Source organism: Sorex fumeus, unplaced genomic scaffold, assembly GCF_029834395.1.
Source record: "Sorex fumeus unplaced genomic scaffold, SorFum_2.1 ptg000051l, whole genome shotgun sequence".
In the NCBI taxonomy this organism is placed as follows: domain Eukaryota; kingdom Metazoa; phylum Chordata; class Mammalia; order Eulipotyphla; family Soricidae; genus Sorex; species Sorex fumeus.
In genome coordinates this window covers 42,651,563-42,675,947 of record NW_026606108.1, presented here as the reverse complement: position 1 = coordinate 42,675,947, position 24,385 = coordinate 42,651,563, and the positions used below count along the sequence as shown (strand labels likewise).

Here is a 24,385-nt window from a genome sequence, read left to right as displayed (position 1 = left end):
CCCACAGAGAAGCCAACATTTTTTGTGTCTTGCAATTACTCAACCCTGGTCTGCAATGAGCTCTCTCACACGATCTCTTCCGACCACAACCTTCACCCCCCCACCTGCTCCCGATCTGATTAAGCTCCGGAGGGGGTAAAATGCTAAAGAAGAACTCAATTTTAGAGCATTAATAGCTGATGCTAGGAACATTCAACCGCCCCCCCCCCCCCCCACATACACACACTTCCACAAGAAGACTGGAGCTCGAGGGATTTCACTGACAATCCTGTAGGATCCCGAGGCCTGGTGCTAGCAGCTGGGGTAGGGGAGAGAAGGGACCATTTTCCAATTGTTACATTTTTTCACTTGCACAGTTCCAGCTAGTAAATCCTGGCTGGGCCTTCAGCAAGGGCTGTCTCTTTGCTGTGTCTTCAGACACTGATGGGACCCGCCAAAGCTTGCAGCTGGAGTCCCAGGAGAACCAGAGGACCTGCTCCAAGCTCAAGAAATGGTGAACTATTCACTCAAGATGAGTAAGCAAAAGGTTCCAAGGAGGAAAGCAAGTTGTCTCGTCAAAACACATCTTGCTTTTCCTCTAGCCACTGCAAAAGCCAGGCTGAGTGTTTGCTGCAAGGGCTCACTGAGGCAAATGGCATATGAGGTGGCTGACACTGGTTATGAGAAAGGAGACGTATGTGCAAGGGTCAAAGAACTCAGTCAGAAGGGGGAGAGAAAACCTCTGCCCAATTCAAAGACATGTTATGCACTTATGCAAAAGCATGTGTATCTGCAAAGAATTTTTTTAAATTGAAGACCACGAAGGCTCAAGAAGGTTTGACCTGCACCAGCTTGTAGTATATATGACCACCCGAACTTCTGTTCCTCTTGTGTACAATGAACTCACGACAGCAGTTCTTTCCTAGATTTCGAGCATTCAGTGAGTTCGTGGATGGGTGGTCGTGGCTGATATCTGCTAAGAGTCATATTGTCTGATCAATATGAGAAAACAGAAGTCAAGAGGCTCATGGGAGATAGGTGAGAGTGAAGTGTTTTCATTTTGTCAGAAAGCCTTCATCTCCAATGCCCCTGAGCTCCCTCTCCCCTTCAGCGCTTGTTCCTGGCTGTCCCTGTGCTTTGGACACTCCCCCGGCCTGAGGCAAATTCTTCATCTTTCATGATTCCTCTCCAAAGTCACGTCTGTGCAGCTCCCTGGTACCTACTCCTCAAATACAAAGGCTCGCCCATGACTCCTGACTCCTCACTGCTCGTGTAGCCACACCACCTGGCCCTGATGTCTCTTCTCTACCTCCCAAATGCAAGGCACAACTCTGAGTTCAGCCAGGACACAGAAGGCATCTTAGACCTCTGGTCTTACCAGCGCCTGATACACAAAAGGTCAAGAAGTGTTACTAAATAGAAGCATAAAAATGGAAGGTCATTACTCTAAAGAGTTGATGGCCGGTTGTTCTCCACCCTAAGAGGGGAAAACATATAAAAGGAAGTGGGCTTAAGCTGTCTTCTGAAAGTTCCCAGGGGACAGTATGGAATTTCCTTTTAAAGTCTTTGAAGAGGAGTATATATACATATATTTTAGATTAGCAGTTGAATCTGATGTGCTTGTGCTTGAAAGCAGGCCCCTAGCCTGGCATTAAGTGGTAAAAGCCCATGTTGACAAGCAATCTCCTGGCCTTGGGCAGCCCGAAGTCCAGATGGTTCCTAGCATCGAGCACTAGGGGAGGAGGCTGGGAAAGAATGTGCTCATGTGTGCTCTATGGGAGAGTGGGAAGTCTCCTCCAAAAAGCCTAAATTCTAGGATCTGAACGAATGGACTCATTTTTCAGTCATAAAGTCACCTTGTATCCATGCAGCCAAGCCTAGTGACCCCCAATTTCTTCCCTTCAACAGCACTGCAGAGCAAAACCCGAAGGAGTGACTAGCATCCAGAGTGGTGCTTTCCCCACTCTCCTTGACTTTTCTGCCCAATCAGGTCCTGCTTGGCATATGCTGAGGCCAGGCTGGGGACAGGATGCCAGCAGAGAAGTTGAGTAAGGCTCAGTCATGGTCTTACTGTTTATTAAGAGGGAGCGACCCTCCCCCCCCCACACACACACTGCAAATAACAAATGTGGTCTATGTAGACAGAACTGTTGAGAGAAAAAGCATATGATGGGAGGAAAGGCAGGGCAAGAAAGACCAGTAAATCCTTCATTTCACATGATATGCACAAGGCAAGCAATGCTGCTTCTTTTTCACCGATTCTAAAAAAAGATGAAGTTAATACTTTTTCAAAAGATCCTTTCAATAATCTATCCACCCATCCACCCAATCACCCCGGTGCATAGAGGGCATGCAGCCAAAGTGTCAGAATGAAAGTTTTAACATCAAGGTGGGCAGGAGGCCTTGAAGTAGTAGCATGTGATTTGGTACCCAGAGAAAAGCCCCAGGAACTCATATCTTTACTGATTTGCTGATGGGCCTGGGGAGAAGTTATGAGTTACCAGGGTTTAGTAGAGGCTGGGAGTTTTGTGGAGCCAGTTACACATGAGACTTTACATACAATGTGATGGGAATTGCTAAGTGCTGTGGGCTATAGCAGGGCTTGTGGTGTGAATACCTTTTTGCAAGGTGGCCCCTGCCTGCAGCTGAGTGACATTCTGGCCGCCACTCTCAGTGCATGGGCAGTCCTGATCTCCCACCCAGAACATTTTACTATGCTGACTTGAGGCTTACTGGGTTGCTGTGCTGGCTGAACTCAGGCAATCCCGAGGAATGCTGCATAGCTATTAGCAGCTGAGTTGCAGCTCAGCTTGGTGCTATTAAAAGGTAAGCCAGTGACATTGGCACATCTGGCTAGAGAGATGGGTGGTGTCAGAGTGGAGGTTGAAAAAGAACAAGGGGGAAAAAAAGAAGGAAGGTGGTGTGGATTTAATTCCCAGGCCAAGACACATCCCTGGGGTCTGGGCAACGTCTTGCATTTGCCTCATTTCAAGCACCCTAACCAGTCAAGCCCATTTCTAACTGAGACAATGACAAATGACAAATCATGTTGCCAGAACTAACAAGTGAAAAACACCAAACCAACCACAGGACAATTTGAGCATTGTTCTGAGAGGCTGTCAAAAAACAAAATCACAATCACAAATCATCCTGTTAATCGTCGATTGCCTCGAGTAGGCCCCAGTAACGTCTCCTTCATCCTAGCCCTGAGATTATATTGAAGGCTCTTTAGGAGAATGAGACCCATCATTGTTACTGGTATTTGGCATGTTGGGTACGTCACGGGGAGTTTGCCAGACTCTGCCGTGTGGGCAGGCTACATTCGGTAGCCTGCCAGTTTGTCCAAAGTAGGAATGAGATAATAAGATGTTATAATAGGATGTCGCGGCCGCTCGGTTCCGGGAGCTGGTTTTTATAGTCTCTAAGTCTTGGCCGTTGATGGGATTACACGGCGCCAGGGGGCCACTTGGTGGGTGTGACCCCCGCCTACTGGAATTTGGAGGATCTGGGTGGAGGATGCTCAGCCCAAATCCGAGTAGGCTTGGAGATCTCGGCCCCAGAACCCGCGTGACTTTGTCCCTCTGCCAGTACCTTCATGTGTGCGGAGAGTGGTCTCAGCATGGTGGTGGCTGGTCCTGGAGGTCTTTGGCTGCCGGAGCCCTGGTCAGGGCAGGGAGGAAAGCTCAACCCGCTCCCCTCCAAGGGGCCCCTGCGGCAAGGACAGTCAGGCGCGGGGGCAGGAGACTGCACTGTTCTCTTCTGGGAGCTGGTTTTTATAATCTCTGAGTCTTGGCCGTTGATGGAATTACACGGCGCCAGGGGGCTAGTTGGTGGGTGTGACCCCCGCCTACTGGAATTTGGAGGATCTGGGTGGAGGATGCTCGGCCCAAATCCGAGTAGGCTTGGAGATCTCGGACAAAATGAGCATGGAAATCTTTCATGTAAAAATGATAGAGAAGTTCAAGTGATTGGAATGGCTCTAAGATTAAGGCAAAGGGCAAGCAAGATGCAAATACATATGCACCATTCAGTATTGCACCCAGCAAGTAACACGTGGGTGCTACACACAAGTCTCACTGGGCTGTTTGACCTGCCACCAGGCTTCGGAGACTTGGGGAATTTTTGGTGAAAGTTCAGAGAAGGCAGATGCAGAGTCTCTGCCCTTCACAAGGGTAAATATGCATTTTGTTAAGTGATGATGAAAACATTATTAAAGAGATCACTGGTGGACTGGTGGACTCCCCCACCCCCCATTCAAGGAACCAACTGTACCTCAGAAGCAGCTTCCAGCGATCCTTCCTTCTCTAGTGCTGTATCAAGTATCTCCACCACACCATGAGCATGCAGCTCTGCTGCACTCTCCGCGAGGCCCTCTGTAGAAGTGATAACGTGCCACTGGGTCTTAGACGCAACTCAGAATATACTTAGACGCTAGAATAAATGAGACTCAATAAAACTCATTGGCCTGGCACACATGCCCGAAGCTCTTAGGAACCGCTTTACAAACCTGTCTGAGACACCCCAGGTGCAGTGGGGCTGTCTGAATTCTAGTTCTCTGATTATTGCATTCCATGTTATTGAAGTTCCATCAAAGAGTATTAACAGGTCTTGAGTAATATTTGTTCAGCATCGTTTTTTCTCCCCTCATTCTTAATAATGTTGATAAGACCAGAACAATCCTGGCTGATGTTCAAAGAATCCACATTATCTGAGAACCTACTTTTGCTGTAAGCATTTTGCTTAAAGCTGCAGTTTCCAAGAGTCTATCAGTAACACTGGGTGAGATTTTAATGTGGACGATTAGCAAGCTGGAGATAGAAAAACTATGTATTCTAGGATGCAAAATTCAGAAACTTGATTTGGGATATGACTCCAGTGCTGAATTGTTGAATGCCTGGTAACTCCCCTCAAGTACCCGAGCATTTGATCTTTACTAAAGGAAACCAGTGCTCTCCTCAACATGGCAGAAAGCAGCATGTGATAAACACCAGTAACCACAAGCATATTTGTGATGTTTCACCCTCATCTTCATGTGCTTATCTAAAAAAAACAGTAAAATATGCACCATGTCAAACTGTATCAGAAACTCAAGAAACAAAGATGCCATCAAAGAAAGTCATTTAATTCAAAAGTCACACTTCCACTCATTTCAGGGGATTGTCATGAACACCAACCAAATTTTCAGAGGCCACACCACAGAAATTGTATTGTCATTATGTATCTGCTTAGTGACATGGAAACACATTTTCAAAACCCTTTACATGGCAAAACTGGTTTACTAATAACAGGAATAAAGTTCTATTCTAGGCACCGAGTACATTTTACTTACAGAATTGGATTCTACACACCAGTCAATATTCAATACTGAACTGAAGTTTAAACAGTGCATTATTTATGGTTTTGAAAAAACATTAAAGTGCCATTTTATAAGTACTTTATTGGTATTATTATATCACACAGCACTTTACAGTATACTCAAAGGTAGCTTAAACTATGAATTAAACATGCAAATATTTTCTTCTCCAAAACATGGACAAAATGTGTTTAGAGTGCTTTTTTCCCCAACACTATGCCTAGTATAAGCTAATAAAAGTTTATGAGTTTTTTTAACACGATTTTTAATAAGCTAACAAGGAACATAGCTGTAGATAGCAACCGTCTGATAAATATGAAGAAGGTTGTAAAGTGGCACTTAATTTATATCTTTGATCACTGAATAATCAATTGACAGTTTCTCTTGTTTCTCAAATTCTCAACCTTTAAAATCTTGAATGCTGTGATGGTTCAAGCTGCCAGCTCATATGGGTCTCCACAGAGTCTGAATCTGTAATATGCCAATGTGCATTGTACAGATATGTATACAAACATACACGCCTACATACATGCTTTAGAAGGATCAGATGAACCTCTTATCACAGGTACAAAGTTGACCTTGGCAACTAGATATTCAAGGAAGCTGCTTGTTGGGGTATGTCTAGATGATTTTGTAGAAATGATGGCTGTCGAATGGTGTTGAATATCTTAGCTTCTTTTGAGAATTCTGTATCTTGATGATCAATTATGTTCCCACTGACTACATTAAAGAGATTCTTGGCAACATGGTCATTGCTACCTTGTACAAGCCTTTGCTACCCAAAGCATTGTGCACTGAATGATGAATTCATCTTCCAGTGTAAAAAATCTATAGAAATATTAATTGCTGAAGGCTGGAGAGATAACAATGATGGGGAAAAAGCAGTGACAGGAATTAAACCTGTGAATTCCAGACAGGTGCTTCACTTGGATTGGTCACTGCATGTTCTCTGGAACACTTCTGGGTACAGCCTAGGTGACCCCCAGCACTCTCTGGAGCCTCCTCCCACAAATATTGTCAACGTTTTCTGTGGTTTTCCCTTTAAAAAATTGTACTTATCCCATTTAAAAATCAAAAGTACTTCAGTAAGGTTCACCATTCTCTTTGTGCCTAGCGTTACTTCATATCCAAAACTTTTTCTTCCAAGGAAACAAATGCTTTCCCTAGAAAAGCAAGTTTCAGCAAGGCTGCCTCTGGACTCTAGATTTTTCCATCTGCGTCTCTCTCTACTTTGGGAAATTCTTTAGCTAGACAAGTACTGTAGGCGGTAAAGGTGGTGGTGTGGGGGGAGTTAATTATTCCTTGCTGGAGTCTTGTCTCAGGCATGCTGTAGGATTGTGCAAAGTTCAATCTGCTGCTGTTGTCATTTTGATGCTACAATTGCAGAGACGTGGTTCAGTGCTGGCAGATCAGAGTGGCTGCCAAATACATTTGAGCATGACAAGATAAATTTTTAAAACGCCAGTATGGGGTGTGATCGAGGACACCCAGTTGACTTAAAAGAGATAGGAGCACAGCTGTCTAGGTAATTGATTATACTCAAGTTTGCCAGAGATGATAGATAACTCCCTCAATAGAAAACCTTGGGACATTCCAAGTCAGATAGATAAGAGGCTCTTTGGTTTCTTCAATGCTAGTTATGTACTTGGGCAAGACAATTGTTCATCAAAAAAAAGTCAGTATTTGGACAAATTATGGGTGCCATGTTAGTACCTGTTGGCCCTGGATTCCTGTGGTTCTAAGATTGGGGAATTGAGACTTAATTTTGGGAATGCAAATCAGGAAGCTACCAGCAGCCACGAATAGGTTATCATGAGTCAATTATTTCTGTCTTCCAATCCCTCTATAATGGCTGCTTTCAGAGTCTATGAATCAAGAGTTTCTGATATGTCTAGAACTGCTGATTTTTGGGAGACATGAATTCCAGATCTGGAGGATTTCCCTTTGAGCCACAGGTATGGTATACACAAAGTGTGAAGTCTTGCCAAGAAGTGACCTCGGCACTAGCTGTGTTCCAGCTTGTTTGCCAATATCTGACTATTCATTTTCTTTTTGTTCCTCTGTCAAAAAAAACACTTGACAAGAAGAGGTGAACTGAAATTACGCTGAACAAAGAGAGATTTGTGTGACAGAAGAAAATATACATTGGCCATAGAAATACTGAACCATTCAGTTAAAAAATGTCTCCAATTCTAGAATACCAAAGAGGACTATGCTGAAAAGCATATACCCCTTATATGCTATTCTCTAAAGTCTGAAAAGAGTATCAGCAGCACTAAGCAAATCAGGAATTTATGCTCGTGGACAGAGAGAAATATAAAACTAGTTATATTCTCATGGCATAGCATTCATTAACTACTGAGTTCTGTGAGAACATGGAGAAACTAATCTTAACATCCCCCAAAGAATCAGGCTATGATTGTCTAATGGACTCAGAGCCTTCCCAAAAAAAATGGTTACAGCACTGGGTTACAGGGAATCCCAGGGATCCTGGTCAACCACCCTTTGTTGTTCTTTGCAGTCAGTTTATGCCCCAGATCTGCCTCCAGGTTCCCTCTTCAAGGAGAGAGTTGGTGGCATAGACACTGGAGAGGGTAAATTTTATTTTTAGTCTTTAAGTCTTTAAGTTCCTATTTGTTGGCTCAAGTTCTGAACAGTTGCTCTGGTTCTGCAGCTTACAGGGAGGAGGTGAGCCTGGTTGGGGAAAGGGAAGCAGAGCCATCTGTCACCGGCCCAGCATGGTCCAGAGAAGCTGGGAAGGGCGCGACCTAAAAATTCCCACTGGCAGCAGCTCTGGTTCCCTCAAGGCAGGGCCAACGGAGAGAAGACACACTTCCAGGTGGTGGGGCTGGAGCCAAATGTCGACAGGTGTGCTTCAGGGAGGGACTCCTGGAGCCAGGGCTGTGCCACCTTCTGTGCCTCCGAGAGGCTACACTGAAATTTCCCATGGGACGAGGGGGTGAGTTGAAATGTCAAATATGTTACAAGCATTGTGTTGGACTTTTTTCCATTAGGAAAACAGTGGATTGTGAGCGTTCCCCCGCCCCTCCCCATTTCTCCCAGACCCCTCAGAACAGGTCCCTAAGATATTCACAGTCGGGGTGGGGAGGGGGTAGATGTAGCCTATGCAGATAGTCCCCCGTTACCCTTTTTTGGTTTTCAACGATTGCTGTCTTGAGTCTTCCTTACTTAGACTCACTTTTACTTCTTGTTTCCTAATTTAGTACTCGAGTCTGGTTGTCTCCTGGACAAGTTCTTTCACTAACAAAAGCCTTATAATTTTGAATTGATAAAACTGCATTGCAATGACAATCTCTCACTAAGTTTAAACCACAGACTCTCAATTGATAAAAAAAATAATTAAAATAAAACCCTCAAGTTCTACCAAACAATTCCCACCCTTCTTTTTTTTTTGGTTTGTATGTGAGGGAGACTTACAGAAAGTCTGAGATGAACATTAAGAATACGAACATGTTTAGGGTAAGGGGAAGCAGCAGATCAAGAACTACAGCTCTTAAAAAGTTAATTTTTCTTAGATACACACAAAACTCACAAACTAGCTTGGCCTCACTTATAAGGTCTTTGAAGATGTATAGAAGAGTCTGATGTAAGGAGCAAACAACTGTCTCATCTCCTTCATCCTGATGTCTTGGGGTACCAAGAAATACACCTGAGAAGAAAAACAGAAACAACAAAAAACTAACCCCTGCCCCCACTTATTTAAGTCCTGAGCTTTATCTTGCTACTGAGATCTTCAAAAATAATAACCACTGCCTGAAGATGTTCCTTTCATCTCTAAATCCACAGTCCAAGAAATGCTCAGAAACACATCGGAATTAAGGCTGAACATCCAGGACAGGCCAAGCTTACAAGAGTCAGCAGAATGTACAGAAAAATCTTCCCCTTCTTCAAGGCCACCGCGTCTTGACCTTGACCTTCTTTGACCTTGCCTCTCCTCTCTCCCTCATCCTCCTTGTTCAGCAATCCAAGCGTAAAGGTGTGGAATATCAAATATAAAACTTTGCCATATAGTATTTCAAATCACTCTATTTACAAGTTTATCTTAAAAAAAAAAGTAGAAGTACAGTAATGCAACACAATTCAAGTTTTCCTTTTCTTCTTTAAAGTTCCATAAAGAGAATTCCAGAAGCAGGAAGCACTCTCTGGAGTAACTTGGTCATCCTAAGAGGCTCCTGGGGAGTCTCTGTCCGTGAGCTTATGGGGGTGTCAGCCCAGAGGCACTCTTGCGTGGAGAAACAATCGTTCCTTTGCTGGCCGAGTGAACCGGAAACGTCCAAGGGGAACTTCCCCACCCGCACCCCCACCAGGGCCAGTCCCTTTCAGATTAGGAAATTCTTGTTCTGGAAGGCAGCCACCCCACACCTTACAGGCCCCCGACCTGTGGGTATCCTCATGAATCATCCTGGCTGATACCAGATTCATTCTCTAAAAGCCTGAGAAACAATTCCCTTTTTTGGAGTGGCAGTGAATCTTTTCAACTATAGGCTATATAGGGCTAGTCCAGGAATCCTCCCTGAAAATCACCCGCTAAGTAACGCTCAGCAGCCCAGGGCACTGTGAAGGGGCTGGGGGCAGGGTATTCAGTGAGGGGTCGGGGGCAGCGCGGGGCAGGGGGAGAGATAGGTCAGTGGACGAGGCCCAGAAGGAATGAAGAAAGGAATAGGCCCATCCTGGGAATAGTGCAAAGCCCTCCAGGAAGGAAAAATGGTTAAGCTTCTGAAGTAACTTAATTTCAAGAGGTTACTAGAATTTGCTCCAAACTGATGCGACTGAAATTCACCAGAGAAGGAGGAAAGGCAGTCATTGTGTCTGCCTCGAGAAGCCTGCTCAACTTTGATTTTCTGCTTTGGGTGGTTAGAAAGACCATTTAAGAAACTACCACAAAAGGAGGAGAGGAAAAAAAATTATCATGCAAAGAGAGTATGTTATTTTTTGGTTTGGTTTTAGAGTAGGCTGGGTTGCCATGGTTACTGGGTGATGCAGTGCTTAGAGGCAGAGAAGTTCCTAGCTTGGGAGAGGGGCATGTAGGGTGTAGGGGTGTGTGTGTGTGTGTGTGTGTGTGTGTGTGTGTGTGTGTGTCTGTGTGTATGTGTGTATTTTCCCTTGCATGAGAGCACTGGACTGAATCTTACTGATTTTGGACCAATGGCCACTACAGAGATGGTAAGAGATTGGGTCTCATGTAAATGGTGCCATAACCCCTCTCCACCCTGCATGCAAAGATCCAGACTCACTGCCCGTAGCACTGTGGGTCTCAAGTATTCAGGGGAGGGAGGCACACATCTACTGTAAACAAGAGGGGTGCACCCAGCCTGAGCTCTGAGCTACTGCCCATCCCTGTCTGACCCCCTCAAACACTGCGCAGTCTTGGGTCTTGGGGCCTACCCAACATTTTACTTTTCTTTTGCAGAAGGCTGGGGGTTTGGGATGACTGCTGAAACAAAAGGAGTGTTCCGAGTTCAGGTGCTCACGGAGGGGAACAAAGCTGCCAGCCTTTCCCTCAGTTGTCAAAAACTGAATAGCCTCCCATTGATAGATATGCTTCTGTTTCAGGCAGTGTGAGTTGAGGCTGAGATGATCACAGGACAGGGTGACACCGGCGTTCACAGAAACATTTGTGTTGACAGGTAGCAGCAGAGTCAGTCACTGTCCATTCCTCAGTGTCACAGAGAAATGGCCTCCAACAGTGGAATCAGCAGTTGTCATGGATACCACGGACCACTCAGCAGTCGTGTTGGGGACCAGGGTTAGAGGAACTCCACATAGTTCTCAGGGATGAGACCAGTCTTTCCGTTCAGAGTTCCCTCCAACCAGCCAGGCTCCTGTGACGGGTGAACTGGATAGAAAGGAGAGAGAGAGGGAAGGACGTATGAGATAAAAGGTTACAGTTAGGATAGGAGGTGGGGGTGTGTGAAATTTTTTTGGGGGGGATGCACACAAGTATGTGGAAGAAGTTTGGGTGGTGAGTGCTACTGTTCATTGAATCTGATAATTCTAGGACTTGCTTGAACTAGAGATTCTGACCCTTTATGGGACATGCATAAAATATCTGCTGCAGATATATTCTTCAAAATATATATTCAAAATATATTCTTCACAATAAAAAGGGAAATGATTACAGGCATTCAACAGGTTATAGTTATAGGATTTTTTTTTAAGGCCAGGAGGATCACTCTACAGGCATTTTATTTGTCCTTCCAAAGCTCCTGGTTTAAATTCTAAAATCAGAACAAGAGACTCTGACTTCGTGTGTTAAAGATCCTGGACACGGTGCTCCAGTAGAGACCCTTACAGTGTCTGTTCAGTGCTACCTGTACCCCCAGGAGAGTCCACAGAGAACAGCTAAGAGACTGTCTTTAGACATATCTAGCTCCTAATAAAGCATCTTACTTTTCTTCAAATTCTAACCACTGCTACTCATTTCCTTGGAAATTCCCTCCACACATATATATCATATATTTGTACATTCCATTAAAGGCATTTTACAGCATTACTTTTTTCTGCTCCTTCTTAGTTTTGTTTCCTGCGCTATAAATTTTTATTCCCTCTTAGGTATAGTTGAAAGATGCCCTCTTCTTAAAAAAAATTCTGTCCCTTTGAATTTTCAATATTTAAAAATATTTTTGAATTTTCAATATAAAAAATATTTCCTTTTCTTTGTCACCTCAATGGAAACTAGATGCTGTATTATTGTAAACACTGTATAAAATCTAGCGAGTCTGCAAAGTAGGCAAGAAGAGGTTAAAAAGAGAGACGAATCCTGGAACTGGGAGATTGGGAGCTATTCAAGTTTGTTAATGGGAAATTAGCAAATCACTTCTGGATGAGGGAGGACATTTGTTCTTACTGTATGAGGGAAACTCCATTTTTCTGAAACTGCCTGAGAGAATGAATTTTCCCCAATTCATTTCCTAGGCTTGTTTAGGTGACTTCCTGTGCCTCTTTTAGAAAAGCATTTCCTCTTCCAACATTACTACATAACGCTAGTCTCAGTTTGTAGAGAAAGAGGCCAGAATAGAAACAAGCTAAAGGAAGCACATGGGGATATGCAAAGGTGCTCTGTCATACGGCGAGGCTTACAGAAGCTCTTGGTCAGCCAGATCTAGCTCTTGAATGCACGTTTAGGAAAGGACAAGGTCCAACTTCTACTAATCGCCACCAGAATGTCTGCATACTTTCATATGATTTGTTTTAGGAGTAAGTCCAAAGCTGTCAGGTTCTTTGGATTTGGGACCCCCCACACAAGAAGTCTGGGAGTAAAGTACCATGAACGCACATTTAAAAGTTCCTTGGCCTGTTCGGTTACTGAGACCTCCCATCCTGGCTGTAAAATATTATCCCTCAAAGAATCCGGCCTTCCGCCCACACTCCCAGCTAAAGCTGTCAGGATCATTTCAGTTTCTGCACTGAAGGTGGTTAGAAACAAATGAGTTTCCTCCTTCGTAGGCTCTTGTGAGAGTTCAAAGACTCAACAAAAGTCATGGAGAGGGGCCGGAACAATAGTACAGTGGGTAGGGCGTTTGGCTTGCACACAACTGACCGGGGTTCTATCTCTGACATCCCATTGGGTCTCCTGAGCACCGCTAGGTTCAATCCATGAGTGAAGAGCCAGGAGTAAGCCCTGAGCACTGCTGCTTATGGGCCACCCAAAAACAAAACAAAATGATAACAACAACAACAACAACAACGAAAGTCATGGAGAAAGCACTCAATGGAGCCTGGACACTGTGAGGATTCAGCACAGGGTAGTCAGCTTGGGGACCCCTGTGTCACCTGATCAGTGAACAGGACTCTTCCTTGGTAAAAACTGGGTCAGGGTCTGGTTTCAACATCCACTTAATCTTCTGGAAACCTTAGATGTTCAGGATCCAAACCAAATATATCCAAATAACTCCGCCAAACAAATGACTAAAGCAATCAACCAAGCAGTCAGCTAACCTTGCACCCATCCACCAAAACAAGCCAAGAACAGCCAAAACAAAACAAAACCATGCCCACTTTACCGCTTTCACAGCTATTATTCCATTGGGCACACTAAGTTCATCTGCTGCAGACACTCCACCTTTTCAGCTAGCCATCCAAATACAGATCAGGTGCTGAGGTAGTAATGCACAGGATGGTAGAGACATGTGCAGATGGAGGGAACCAGAGTTAACAGGAAAGGCCCTCCAGAAATGAGAACAAGATAGAGAGGTGCCATAGGGGATGGGTGGCACCAAGGGGGCCTTTGGGCCAGGTTGCTGACTCACAGGAATTATAGCATTGGGCTCTGTGAAGGCATGGTCCAGGGCCATGTGTGTCAGAATCACCTGGATGCTGCGATTCCTGGGCCCTGTGGAACATCAACTAAAGTGGGACCTCGCAGAGGAGAAACTAGGGATCTGTTGGTGCAGTTGTCGACAGAGAGTTAACTGTCATTATTTTGCTGTTACTAAAGGCCTCTGTCATGAGAGGGGAAATAAGATTAAAAATGTAAATTCTTCTTAACTGATGGAGGAGGAAGGCAGCACCAGATGCCCTCCTGCTTTGCTACCTTCTGTTTCCCTCTCTCATATTTCAAGGCCCAAAGCCAGCTCTATAAATACTATTATGGAATTCCATCTTCTTGCTCTATCCCTCCACCAGACTCTTGTAATTCCCTTGATACTTTCCACTACTTCTCATGTGTCTTATTAATGCTATGCAAATGTGTCGAGCTTTGTTTTCCTAATGACTTTTTTGGTGCATTTTGCATGTAATTCATACAATGTCACTCAACATTCTTTAGTTGACTCTTCTGTGCTCGAAGAAAATGAGTTAAGCCCTACAGTGGTGACAGCAGGAGTCCAGAGCCTTAGAGAGACATGGGTGGATTGTATCTTCAAGATCTTAGCATCTATCTAGATTCTTCCATCTCTTCTATGATAAAAACATTAATGTTCAGAGGGGTAAATTAATATGTGCATGGACACATGGTAGAATCAGAATTTCAATGCAGTTTGTTTGACTCAGAGAGTTTTTTCTCCATAGGTCTATTCCACAGAGAATGGATCCTTGAGGAAAACAATGATGATGCATACGTCGAACACAGACTAAGCAGTGGGTCTTCTACCTAAACCTGCAGGTCACCTCATTTTCATCAAAATGACTAACGAAGCTGGCTCTACAGTTATGCTCACTTTAGTGATAAGAAACCAAGGATCATGGAGGTGAAGCATCTTGCGCCAAGTCACACAGCTCGCTGATGCTGGTGGTGGATCTGAATCAAGGCCATGTGATATAGGGCCCATGGTCTGCTTTTGTATGCCTGGTGCTCTGGACAGTGCGGATGCTCATAAGCGCTCACCGGGATGAATTGCTCCAATGTCCAAACTTTCTGAATCAAACCTGTGTCTGATATGATGTGTCATACAAGGTACCGCAGGGTGCTGTGTGGGCAGCTCTCTAGCCCTGCAGGCATACCATAAATATGAGCTTTGGCTGCAGATCTGGACGTGCTTCCTGCCACCCACTTTCTCTCAGCTCTGTGCATGTGTGTATCACATATTCCTACATATGCAACTCGTGTTCTCTCCCCTCCTTTTGCTCACTGCAGACAAGGAGCATGTGTGTCATTAAGGTCTTTAATTCCTTGTTATCTCAAGGGGAAAAGACAATGCCTGGAAGGAGTGCTGACTACTCTGTAGCTTAGTGCATTGACTTAGTGAGAGTTTACCAAGCATGATTTTGTAACAATGGGATGTAAGTTTTTCTACAGTGCTGGACTATAAAGGTGTCTTGAGTCAACCCTGCCACTGTTGGGCTACAGATAATATGTAAACAAAAAAGTGTGACTGTGATCTAATGATTCAAGGGCACGGTGCAGCCTGTGAGAGAGAGATCAGAGTTGCCTGCCCTCTGTGACAACGTGCGGGCCCCAGAGGACTCTGGAGACAGAGCATCATGCTGGGGCGAGGAGGCAGAGAGAGCAGGAGTTGGCTGTAGTGTTCTCATCAATTATTCTTCTGTTTGGTTTGGGGGCCACACCCAGCAGTACTCAGGGCTGAGTCCTGACTCTATGTTCAGGGCTAACTCCTGGTAGGGTTTGGGGGACCCCACGTGGTGCTGGGGATGGAATCCAGGTCGGCTGTGTGCATGGCAAGTGCCCTACCTGCTGCACTATCTCCCAGCCCCGCTCTTGTAGGTAACTCTAAGAGAACAAATTCCAGGTATTGGGTGCAAGAAAAAAACATCATGTGATTCCTATCCCCGCCCCCATCCCCCAAAGAACATTCAGTTGCTCTCTAGAGAGTGGACAATGGTGGAGGCGAGAGAAATAAGGCAGCGGGCAGAAAGGTCCAGGTGAAAGGTGGAGATGGCAGGAAACAGCATCAGGGAGGCTAAGCGACTCCTAGGAGGATACCCCAGCAACCTGCTGGCCCCAGGTGACATTATCCACTGTCCGTAGAGGAAACTTGGGGCCCCGCACTCCTGTCTCACCCTGTACCCAGGCGATGGTGAGACGACCCACCTCTGATTGATCAAAGTATCCTAAGAATCCAATTTTAGTAAGTGCCATCTGAATTTTCGAGGTATCACTAATCACATTGCTTCACGATGACTAATGTTCCTGAGAACATGCATGTCTCTCTTTCCAGTTACTGGTGGAGGTGCTCTTACTGAAGTGAAGAGTTTCCCAGGAGGTAGGGAGGAGCTGACACTGGAGTTCTTTCTGAGTATTACACATCCATGCCCTGCTGCTCAAAGTCCAAAAGCTGACGGGGCAGCCCTCTAGAATCACAGCACAGGGCCCTGGAATCCTGAGGCTTAGGTATTAACAATCAGGGAGCAACAAACCTTCCCCAACATGCCCCTCCCTTGCCTCCTTATCCATTCTTCTTGATACCAAAAAAGCTCGTGCGTGCGCATACACACACACACACACACACACACACACACACACACACACACACATACATTCTTAACCTGTCATTAGCAACTTTCTTCTGATTGGTCTAATGACTTAATCCAATAGCAACAGAGTACTCGATTTATGTAGCCCCGGATCTCACACCTCCAGCAGGAAACTCGAAAAAGAGAGAGAGAGAGAGAGAGAGAGAGAGAGAGAGAGAGAGAGAGAGAGAGAGAGAGCACAGTAAATTCGAAACTGATTGTACTGATTATAGAATAGGAATAGAGTCTTCCTGGCCAAAACATTAAGAAGGTTTTTTTTATTTGTTTTTCTCCTTTAATGCCTCACTTCTTTGATGGAAATAAAGGGAGGAAGAAAATAAGCAAGAGATTTTACTTTTAAAGATGGACATCCTAAAACGTTATACAAAAATTCAATCTGAAAAGTGGACTGATGTTTTGTCCAACTCTTCTTCTTCAGTGGACGTGGAGGGATGTTTTCTTTGGGTCTGAAGATGACCTTTTGCTCTTAGGGAGCCTGAGGGTCATGGGCACTGCTGGTTAAAACAAAACTAGTGGCAATGAACTCTGTCATGACTCCTGGAGGCTGCGGGAAAGCCGGGGTTAGACTGACTCATCACACCAAACCTCAGTGATCACTATAAGATTTAGGGAGATCACCAAGTCACTGGGTGGGGAGAAGTCACAGAACCTGCTGGGAAAGAGAGAAGGAGAAGTAAAACAACATCACCCCCCTCCTCAACTCCCCCTGGGAGCACTGAAACCAAAGCGTGTGCAGGCACTGTAGATAAGTGGATAACCCCTAGCCCCTCCCCCTGCCTGCCCCAGAATCATAACAGTCACAACAAGAAAAGGGAAGGGGGAAAAACAAAACTGAAAAAAAATATCAGTTAGGGAACTCTTTTTTCCCCCCTCTTTTGGTTGGCTACTAAAACTACTTCAACAAAGTCTTAAAAATGTAGACAGCAGGACCGTTAAATCAAACAACTCTGTGAAACGGTTTGGCGGGTCCTCACATGGTTAACTGGAGTTATTGAATGATGAGGCAGTCTCACTCCTAGGTAAGCTGCCAAGAGGCTTGCTCCCTGCCACGTGAATATGTACAGTGGCACTGTAATAGCTGAAAAGCGGAAAGGCTCAAAATGTCCCTTCACTGATGAATGGATGAATAAAGTGTGATCTATTCGCACAATGGGAACATATTCAGTCATTAAAAACAGGAATGAAGTTCTGAGTCGGGATGCAGGACAATTGAGAAGTTATGCTAAGTAACGAGTTTCAAAGATCATTGTACAAATTCCATTTATATGAACTCTCCAAAGCCGGCACACTGACTGAGCCAGAAAGTAGATTAGAGGTGACCTAGAGATAGGGCAGAGCTGGGGCCTTACAAGGTACAAGCCTGTGAGAGGGATTCAGGGCTTATTTGGAGAAGAGAAAGATAGTCTGGAATTAGAGAACTGTGATGGTTGCAAAACTGAACACATGAACCTCCTATGGGTGTACAAAATGGGCAATGTGTACTGTATGTTCACAGTACATACAGCCAGGGTAATTGAGTCTTTTTTTCCCCCTGTGGCTTTTTTTGGGTCACACCCAGTGATGCTCAAGGTTTACACCTGGTTCTGCACTCAGGAATTACTCCTGACAGTGCTCGGAGGGGGGGTGGGTATGTGGGATTCTGGGGATGAAACCCAGGTAGGCCGCATGCAAGGCAAGCACTCTACTCACTGTACTATTGCTCTGGCCTCTCTCCCTCTCTTGCACTCACTCACTTGCTCTCTCTTTCACTCTCTTGCTCTCGCTTTCTCACTCACAATTTCACATTGGCAAGAGGCCAGAGGCAATAGAATCTCTTCAAGTTCTGCTATAATCCCCGGCATCCCACGTGCAAGGCAAATGTCCTACCCCCTGTCCTATTGTTCCAGCTCCCAATGAAGTCATTTTTTTTAAAAACAGAAGAAGAACAAGCCTATACTCCGGAAAAGAAATCACAAGTGCCGCACCCCTTCTTCTTTGGAGCCCTAGATGCTCCCTGAGGAGATCACTGCTACACTGGGATGGGGGTCCTCTGTGCTGTCAGGATGAAGCACGCCGAAGGAAATTTGGTGCGGTCATGAGCTGGGCCCTAGAGAAGAGCTCTGACGCTCCAGGTTCAGTGCCAATGTGGGGATCTCTCCATTCTCGCAACGCTTCTTGGCAAGAGCTGCTGAAGCAGAACAGCCCGAATCCTGTGTATATTTGTGTGTTGTGTCATGCCCTATAGGACCTTGGACTCCTGTCACTGAAACTATCCAGGGTGCCCAGGAGTTCCTAATTCATGTCCTCCAGGGCTGAACTTCTCTGTAGGGACTTGAAGGCTCCAAAGGTGGAAGTTTTGATTTGTAAAGGACAGAAAAGAAAGTTAAGGGAGCAAAGCTTTAAGGCTACTGCTTCAGGGTTTGGAGATATTACCAACAGACCACAGGGAGGAACTGGCTGACTCTGTAGGACACTCCAGGGCTCAGAGTGCGTAGTGTCCACTGTGACCAAGTGCTCTGTGATCTCTTGCTCATTCAGCTACCTTGGCCCCATGAACATCTCTCCATGCTGAAGGCAGGGGTGGGAGGTTGTATCCTGAGGAACCCATCTCTGCTCTGGTGTGGCTCTCCAGGGCCCTGGGAGTGAAGGGGCACCACCCAGAGCCAGTTAGATGGGATCAGATCCAGAAAGTTTAGCCCCTCAAAAAGAACTCCATCTTGGGAAAGAGCTCAGAAATGTGGGTTTTGCCCCAGAATTCTGATGTTTCCCCTTGGCAGATGGCACATTATGACAAAGTACGACAGCTACTCAAGGAAGCACAATTCTCCAGTTATTATCATCATCATTTATGTGTGTCTGTTTGGGAGGGTAACTCCTGTCAGTGCTTAGGACTTACTGCCGCTGTGCTTTGAGATCACTCCTGGTGGGGCTCAAGGTACCATATGGGATGTTGGGGATTGAACCAGGTTTGGCTCCTTGTAGGGCAAGTGCCCGACCTGTTGTACTATCTCTGCAGCCCCTAGTGCTCAGTTCTATAGGCCAGGTTTCCTGAGCAGGCCTGCAGGCACTGAGCAGAGCAATTTAATCCTGGGGTATCCACACTCTGCTCTCCAAAGAGACCCATGTGCACACGTGCATGTGCTGAGACACACACGCACACACTCCTAGTCTCCAATTTTATCGAGAACTCCTGAAGAGCCCAGTTACATGCTCTTTTTTCCACATGGACGAGAAACTCACCATTATCGAAGATCGTGCCTGCTGTGAATGAGAGCTCGGAGTCGTGTTCAGCTTTGCAGGCGTACAAGGCCTTAGCTTTCCGGAACGGGGTGCTGTGTGGAAACAGGAGCCTATTATGAACATGTCAAAATCCGCCGCACCCCAGATGTTTAACCTTCCTCCTCCCCTCTCCCTACAAGCCACTCATCTTCTTTCTCGGGGGAAGAGCCTGAGTAGGCAGCCAGACAGCAGAATGTGAGGAAGACAAGCTGCAAAGACCACAGGAGAAAAGTGAGAATGATCCAAGGAAAAAGCCTTAAGTTCAAAGAAACCTTGTGCCAGGCTGAAAACTTGACCTAGGCGTTTTAACAGCTGGACAGTGGGAGGGCAGGCAGGGCCCTGTTTGGGGAGGAGGGTGGGGGGCAGGAAAGAACTTCCAAGTTGTTGTAGAGAACACTTTTCCAAACCTCTGGTGAAAGTTGGTAAGGCAGTGAATCAAAAAGGAGAAATTCTAGCACAGCCAGCTGGAGGACTGATACTTTCCCAGGCGTTTCTCATGGGGCTGGTGGAGCAGGATTCCGGAGTCGGAGCTCCCTGAGCCCCGGGGTAGGGAACAGACAAGGTGTGCGTGTGAGCAGCTACACAGAAGTGTTTGAGCACACGTGCACACATGCTTGGGGGCTTCAGGGAGGGGGAAAAAGGGATGGGATGTGAGAAGTATCTTGTCACATCCTAGGGGTAACCACCACCACTTGACACTGGGAACTAATTCTTGTAAATAACAAAACAAGGTAAACATTTGGGTTCTACCCAGCCTTGCAGATGCAGCTATAAACATCAGTATATTTTAAAAGCTCTTTCAGTGAATATAATGTGCAACCTAAGGAAGTGCAGTGCACATAAGCAGAAGCTGTCAAGTCAAGCTCTCTTGGTAAAGGGTGAGCTTTTGTGGGTTGCGGGGAGGTGTGGAAATTTGCCACAAGCAATCACCTCCACCCTCTGAGGAGGCATACTTAGGGGCTTCAGGACAGAATGAATAGAGGAGTAGATCCCTTAGGTCAGATAGTTATTCAAAGTATATATATTACTTATTGTCTGTTACTCAGAGAGAGCTGCCAGGACCCAATGAGGGTAAATCTGTCATGGCTTACTGATTCCCAGTGAGGGATGGTCTGGTCCAAAGTAAATGCAAATTATATCACAAAAGGTGGGTATTTTGCCTCCTGCTGACCCACTGCTTTAGCTTGGGAAAAAGAGGCATGAAGGCACCTTGGGAAAAAGAGGCATGAAGGCACCAAAATCATGGGTCAAACATCCAAAACTTCTCATCTTGCTCCCGTGAACACTGAGTCGAGTCAATGGTTACCTAGAATTTGTGGCAGGGGTTTCATTTACTGTTTATGCTCTATGATCTTTTAATAGTCAAGAGATGAAGATGGGCAGATTCATTAGGAGAGTAGTGGAAAATGTGGTGGGTTCGCTGAGAATGAAGGAAGGGAAGTCTTTGGAATTTATCAACTCCAACTGGAAAAAAGCTTTTCCTGCATAATTAGCAGTGAAAAATGTTCAGGACAAGGGGCACATTCTGTGATCTAACTGAACCAAGTCTTCATGTTGGCCAATAAAGGCCTAATAGCCCATGTGCCTGGTGGGGGTGGGGGTGGGGGCTGGGTTTCTTTATTCAAGGGAGTAAGGCATGACCTGGTTATGCAAAGTGCAAAGCTAGACCCAAGCTGAGCGCAACAACCACGTTTTGACAAGGAGGGCAGAAGCCCAGTTAGCCAGGATCTGAGTGACCAGGCTCTACAGTTGGTCACTGTCCCTCAAGGACAGAGTAGAGTAGGTGGGTAAAGAGCAGAGACCGATCTGCAGGGACAAGGTGAGGGAAAGGTCATGTGAGGTCAGGCTCCTGTGGCTGGATTTTCATAGAGGTTACTTATTAATCACATTAGATAAAGGGAACGGGACAAAAATGAGAGCAAACCAGGGAAACCAACTGGGGTGTCTGGCTGAAATAAAGTAGAGGGAATGGTCACAGGTGCCCAAGACTCTCATTCAAGAGAAGTAATTTTCCACTAATATCAGACTTCTGGGATGGAATGAAAAAGTGACAATTAAAAATATTAAAAATAAAGGTCAGGAAAGTTAAAAAAAATTATTTTTGGTTTTTTCTTTTTGGATCATTCCCAGGGGTGCTCAGGCTTCCTCCTGGATCCACAGTCAGGGATCCTAGTGGGGCCGGGAGACATTATGGGGTGCTGGGGATTAAACCTGGATTGGCTGTGTGCAAACCTTGCTTGCTGGACTAGCACTCTGGCCCTTTAGAAATAGTTTCCTCTCAAACTAAGAGGTGAGAGAGGTTGTAAGAGTTTCTTCCCTTAGGGTCCCCCCACCCTCACAGGGCAGCCCAAATGGGAGACACGACAGAAAGGAAATTTCCGAAGGGTGTGGTCATGTTCCCCAGAATGGGGCCAGCAAATAAAATATAAGACTTCCAGTAAATTTAAATTTTAAATCACAGATGAATAGTCATTTGGTATAAATAGGTCCTCAATATTACATAGGACATATTTACACTTAAAAAAAAAACCCCGCTGGCTATTTACGATGAGAATTAAGAGGACATTTGGCATTTCAGTTGTAGCTGCTAACTTGAGCAACCCCACAGTGGGAGAGGGTTTATCTTCTTTCAAGTTAGTGGCCTGAGTTCAGTGTTTCAGGTCCCACAATGCCCCGCAAAGCCCGGAGCAGTGTGCTGGAGGGGATTTTCCTACTGAGGCCGATCTGAGGGCAGAGACTCTGCTTGCAGCCTCCGGCTCTCTTTAAAGAAATCAGAAAGTCCTGCAAATCGCCTTTGGTTCTTTAGCACCCCGTCTTCCCATTCTTGCCCTGCACCCTGACTCCAGACCTGGGGAGCTGGGAGGGGACGTGAGGGAGGCTCTCCGTGGCTCCTCTGTGAATGCCCTTCAGACCTCAGCTTGGCCTTCAAGGGCATGAGCAAGTTTGGAAGCTTCTGCTAGCTCATTTTTAATTTTCGCCTCTGAGCATGGCACCAGGCCAGCAGAGCACTCAGAGGAGTTTCCCTCAAATGCCCTTGCAAGCCTTGCAAAATGACAACCAGCTCGTCCCCGTACGGCACTGGGGAGGTGGGGTAGCCAGCAATGGCTGGATCCTGTAGGGCCAGTTTCCAGAGATCCCTGTAAACTGGCATGTGATGACTTGGGGGAAGGGAGTTTCTTCTAAGGGAGCATCCGGAAGGAGAGGGGCATGTGAAGGGAAGGTTCTCTGGGCACCCTTGTTCTGCTGTGGTGGCAGAAGCATCTGCATTCTTGAGCCTGAACACACATGGCACCGAGAGGGCTCTAAAGTGGGTGAGGAGATAGTATGTGGAAAGCTTATGAAGCAATTAATTAGGTCCAATGAAGTATTTGCTTTAAGAGCCTTTTCCAGAAAAAGCATTTCTTTTCCAGGGAAGGAAGTATGTTATATGTTGTGGAGGTGCCCTGAGGTGAAGGCCTCACCAGGCGTGAATAATAGATGTATGCCCCCACCTCTTGGCTACCCACTGCAACAGCAGGTAGGGAACTGGAATGGGCCCTCTCTGTGGGCTACTTCCCCTGGGCTCACTCTCCGGCAGTGTCCCTACTCAGGCTCATCTTGGCACAGATATTTAACTCGGTGGCAGTTAATTCCACATCTGTTCTGCCTTGTTGCAAAATGCTGGCTTCGTAAAGAAAGGGAGGTGGAACAGCAGGGCCCAAATGGTGCTATTCCAACAGTAGCCAGAGTGGGCAGTAGTGAGTAAGCAGCGCTTGAACAGTCTATTGCCACTAGCCTCTTGCCAATTGGGAAAGAGAGGGCAAGAGAGTGAGAGGGAGAGAGAGTGCAAAAGAGAGAGTGAGTGAGTGAGTGAGTGAGTGAGCGAGCGAGTATGTGCAAGAGTGAGTGAGTGCAAGAGAGGGGGGTTGGCAGAGCAATATTATGGTGGGTAGGGTGCTTGCCTTGCATGTGGCTGACCTTGGTTTGATCCCCAGCATCCTATATGGTTCCCTGAGCACTGCCAGGAGTAATTTCTGAGTGCAGAGTCAGGAGTAAGCCCCGAGCATTGCTAGGTGTGACCCACAAACAAACAAAAAACCACCTCCCCAAAAGAGAGAGAGAGAGAGAGAGAGAGAGAGAGAGAGAGAGAGAGAGAGAGAGAGAAGGAAGGAAGGGAGGGGAGAGACAGAGAGTGAGAGAAACAGAGACAGAGAGATACAGAGAGAGACAATACCAAATCCCCAAACCTGTAAAATATTTTAGAAGATGAAAAAAGTGGAGAGGACATACTACGGGCTCCAGAACTCAGAGCTCTAATATCTTCAAATTAGAGATTATTGGTTTCTGACTAAATGATTCTGCTGTCCTGAGTTTATTTTAAGGGAGCCATGTTCTGTATAGTTTTAATCTCTTTTATGAAAATGAATGCCCATGTTTCTCTTCCAAATTCCCAATGCATTTTGGAAAGTGACTGTCTCGGCCACTGTGGTTTGTCAGCTCGTACTGGTTGAGGGCCACATAGGGTAATCAATGTTGGAATCAAAGCAACCCATGCTCCAGCTGATGGACCTCAAGGACCCAGACTAGGTCTGAAACATAATTCAGATATAACTTAAAAGTATCACCTGCATTTTGACCTTATTCCGAAGATGAAGTAGAAAGAATATATTGAAAATCTACTCCCCCCACCCTCCACCCCTTCTTCGAGGGCAAAGCTAAAGAGGAAATTTGGAAGGTTTGGAAGCAAGAAAGGTTCTGGGGCTTTACAAGGAAAGTTAAATTTTGGGTCACCCATATGTTTGGAAGAAAATGTTAGGTGGAGAACAAGGAATCTTGAATTCTGGATTCACTCTTATGGAAGTA

At 45.7% G+C, this 24,385-nt stretch overlaps 1 protein-coding gene across 2 annotated transcripts in view; it reads right to left on the bottom strand.

Annotated features, from left to right (window-relative positions):
- Window positions 1-8,410: 8,410 nt before the first annotated feature.
- Window positions 8,411-24,385, bottom strand: part of ARHGAP26 (Rho GTPase activating protein 26) — a 511,759-nt gene continuing 495,784 nt past the window's right edge. For both annotated transcript variants that reach the window (XM_056124844.1, XM_056124845.1), the window contains 2 exons: window positions 19,505-19,596; window positions 8,411-11,189 (listed from right to left, as the gene is read on the bottom strand). In XM_056124844.1, the coding sequence (XP_055980819.1) occupies window positions 11,101-11,189; window positions 19,505-19,596 (181 nt within the window). In that variant the 3' untranslated portion in view covers window positions 8,411-11,100. The remainder of the gene's footprint in view (window positions 11,190-19,504; window positions 19,597-24,385) is intronic.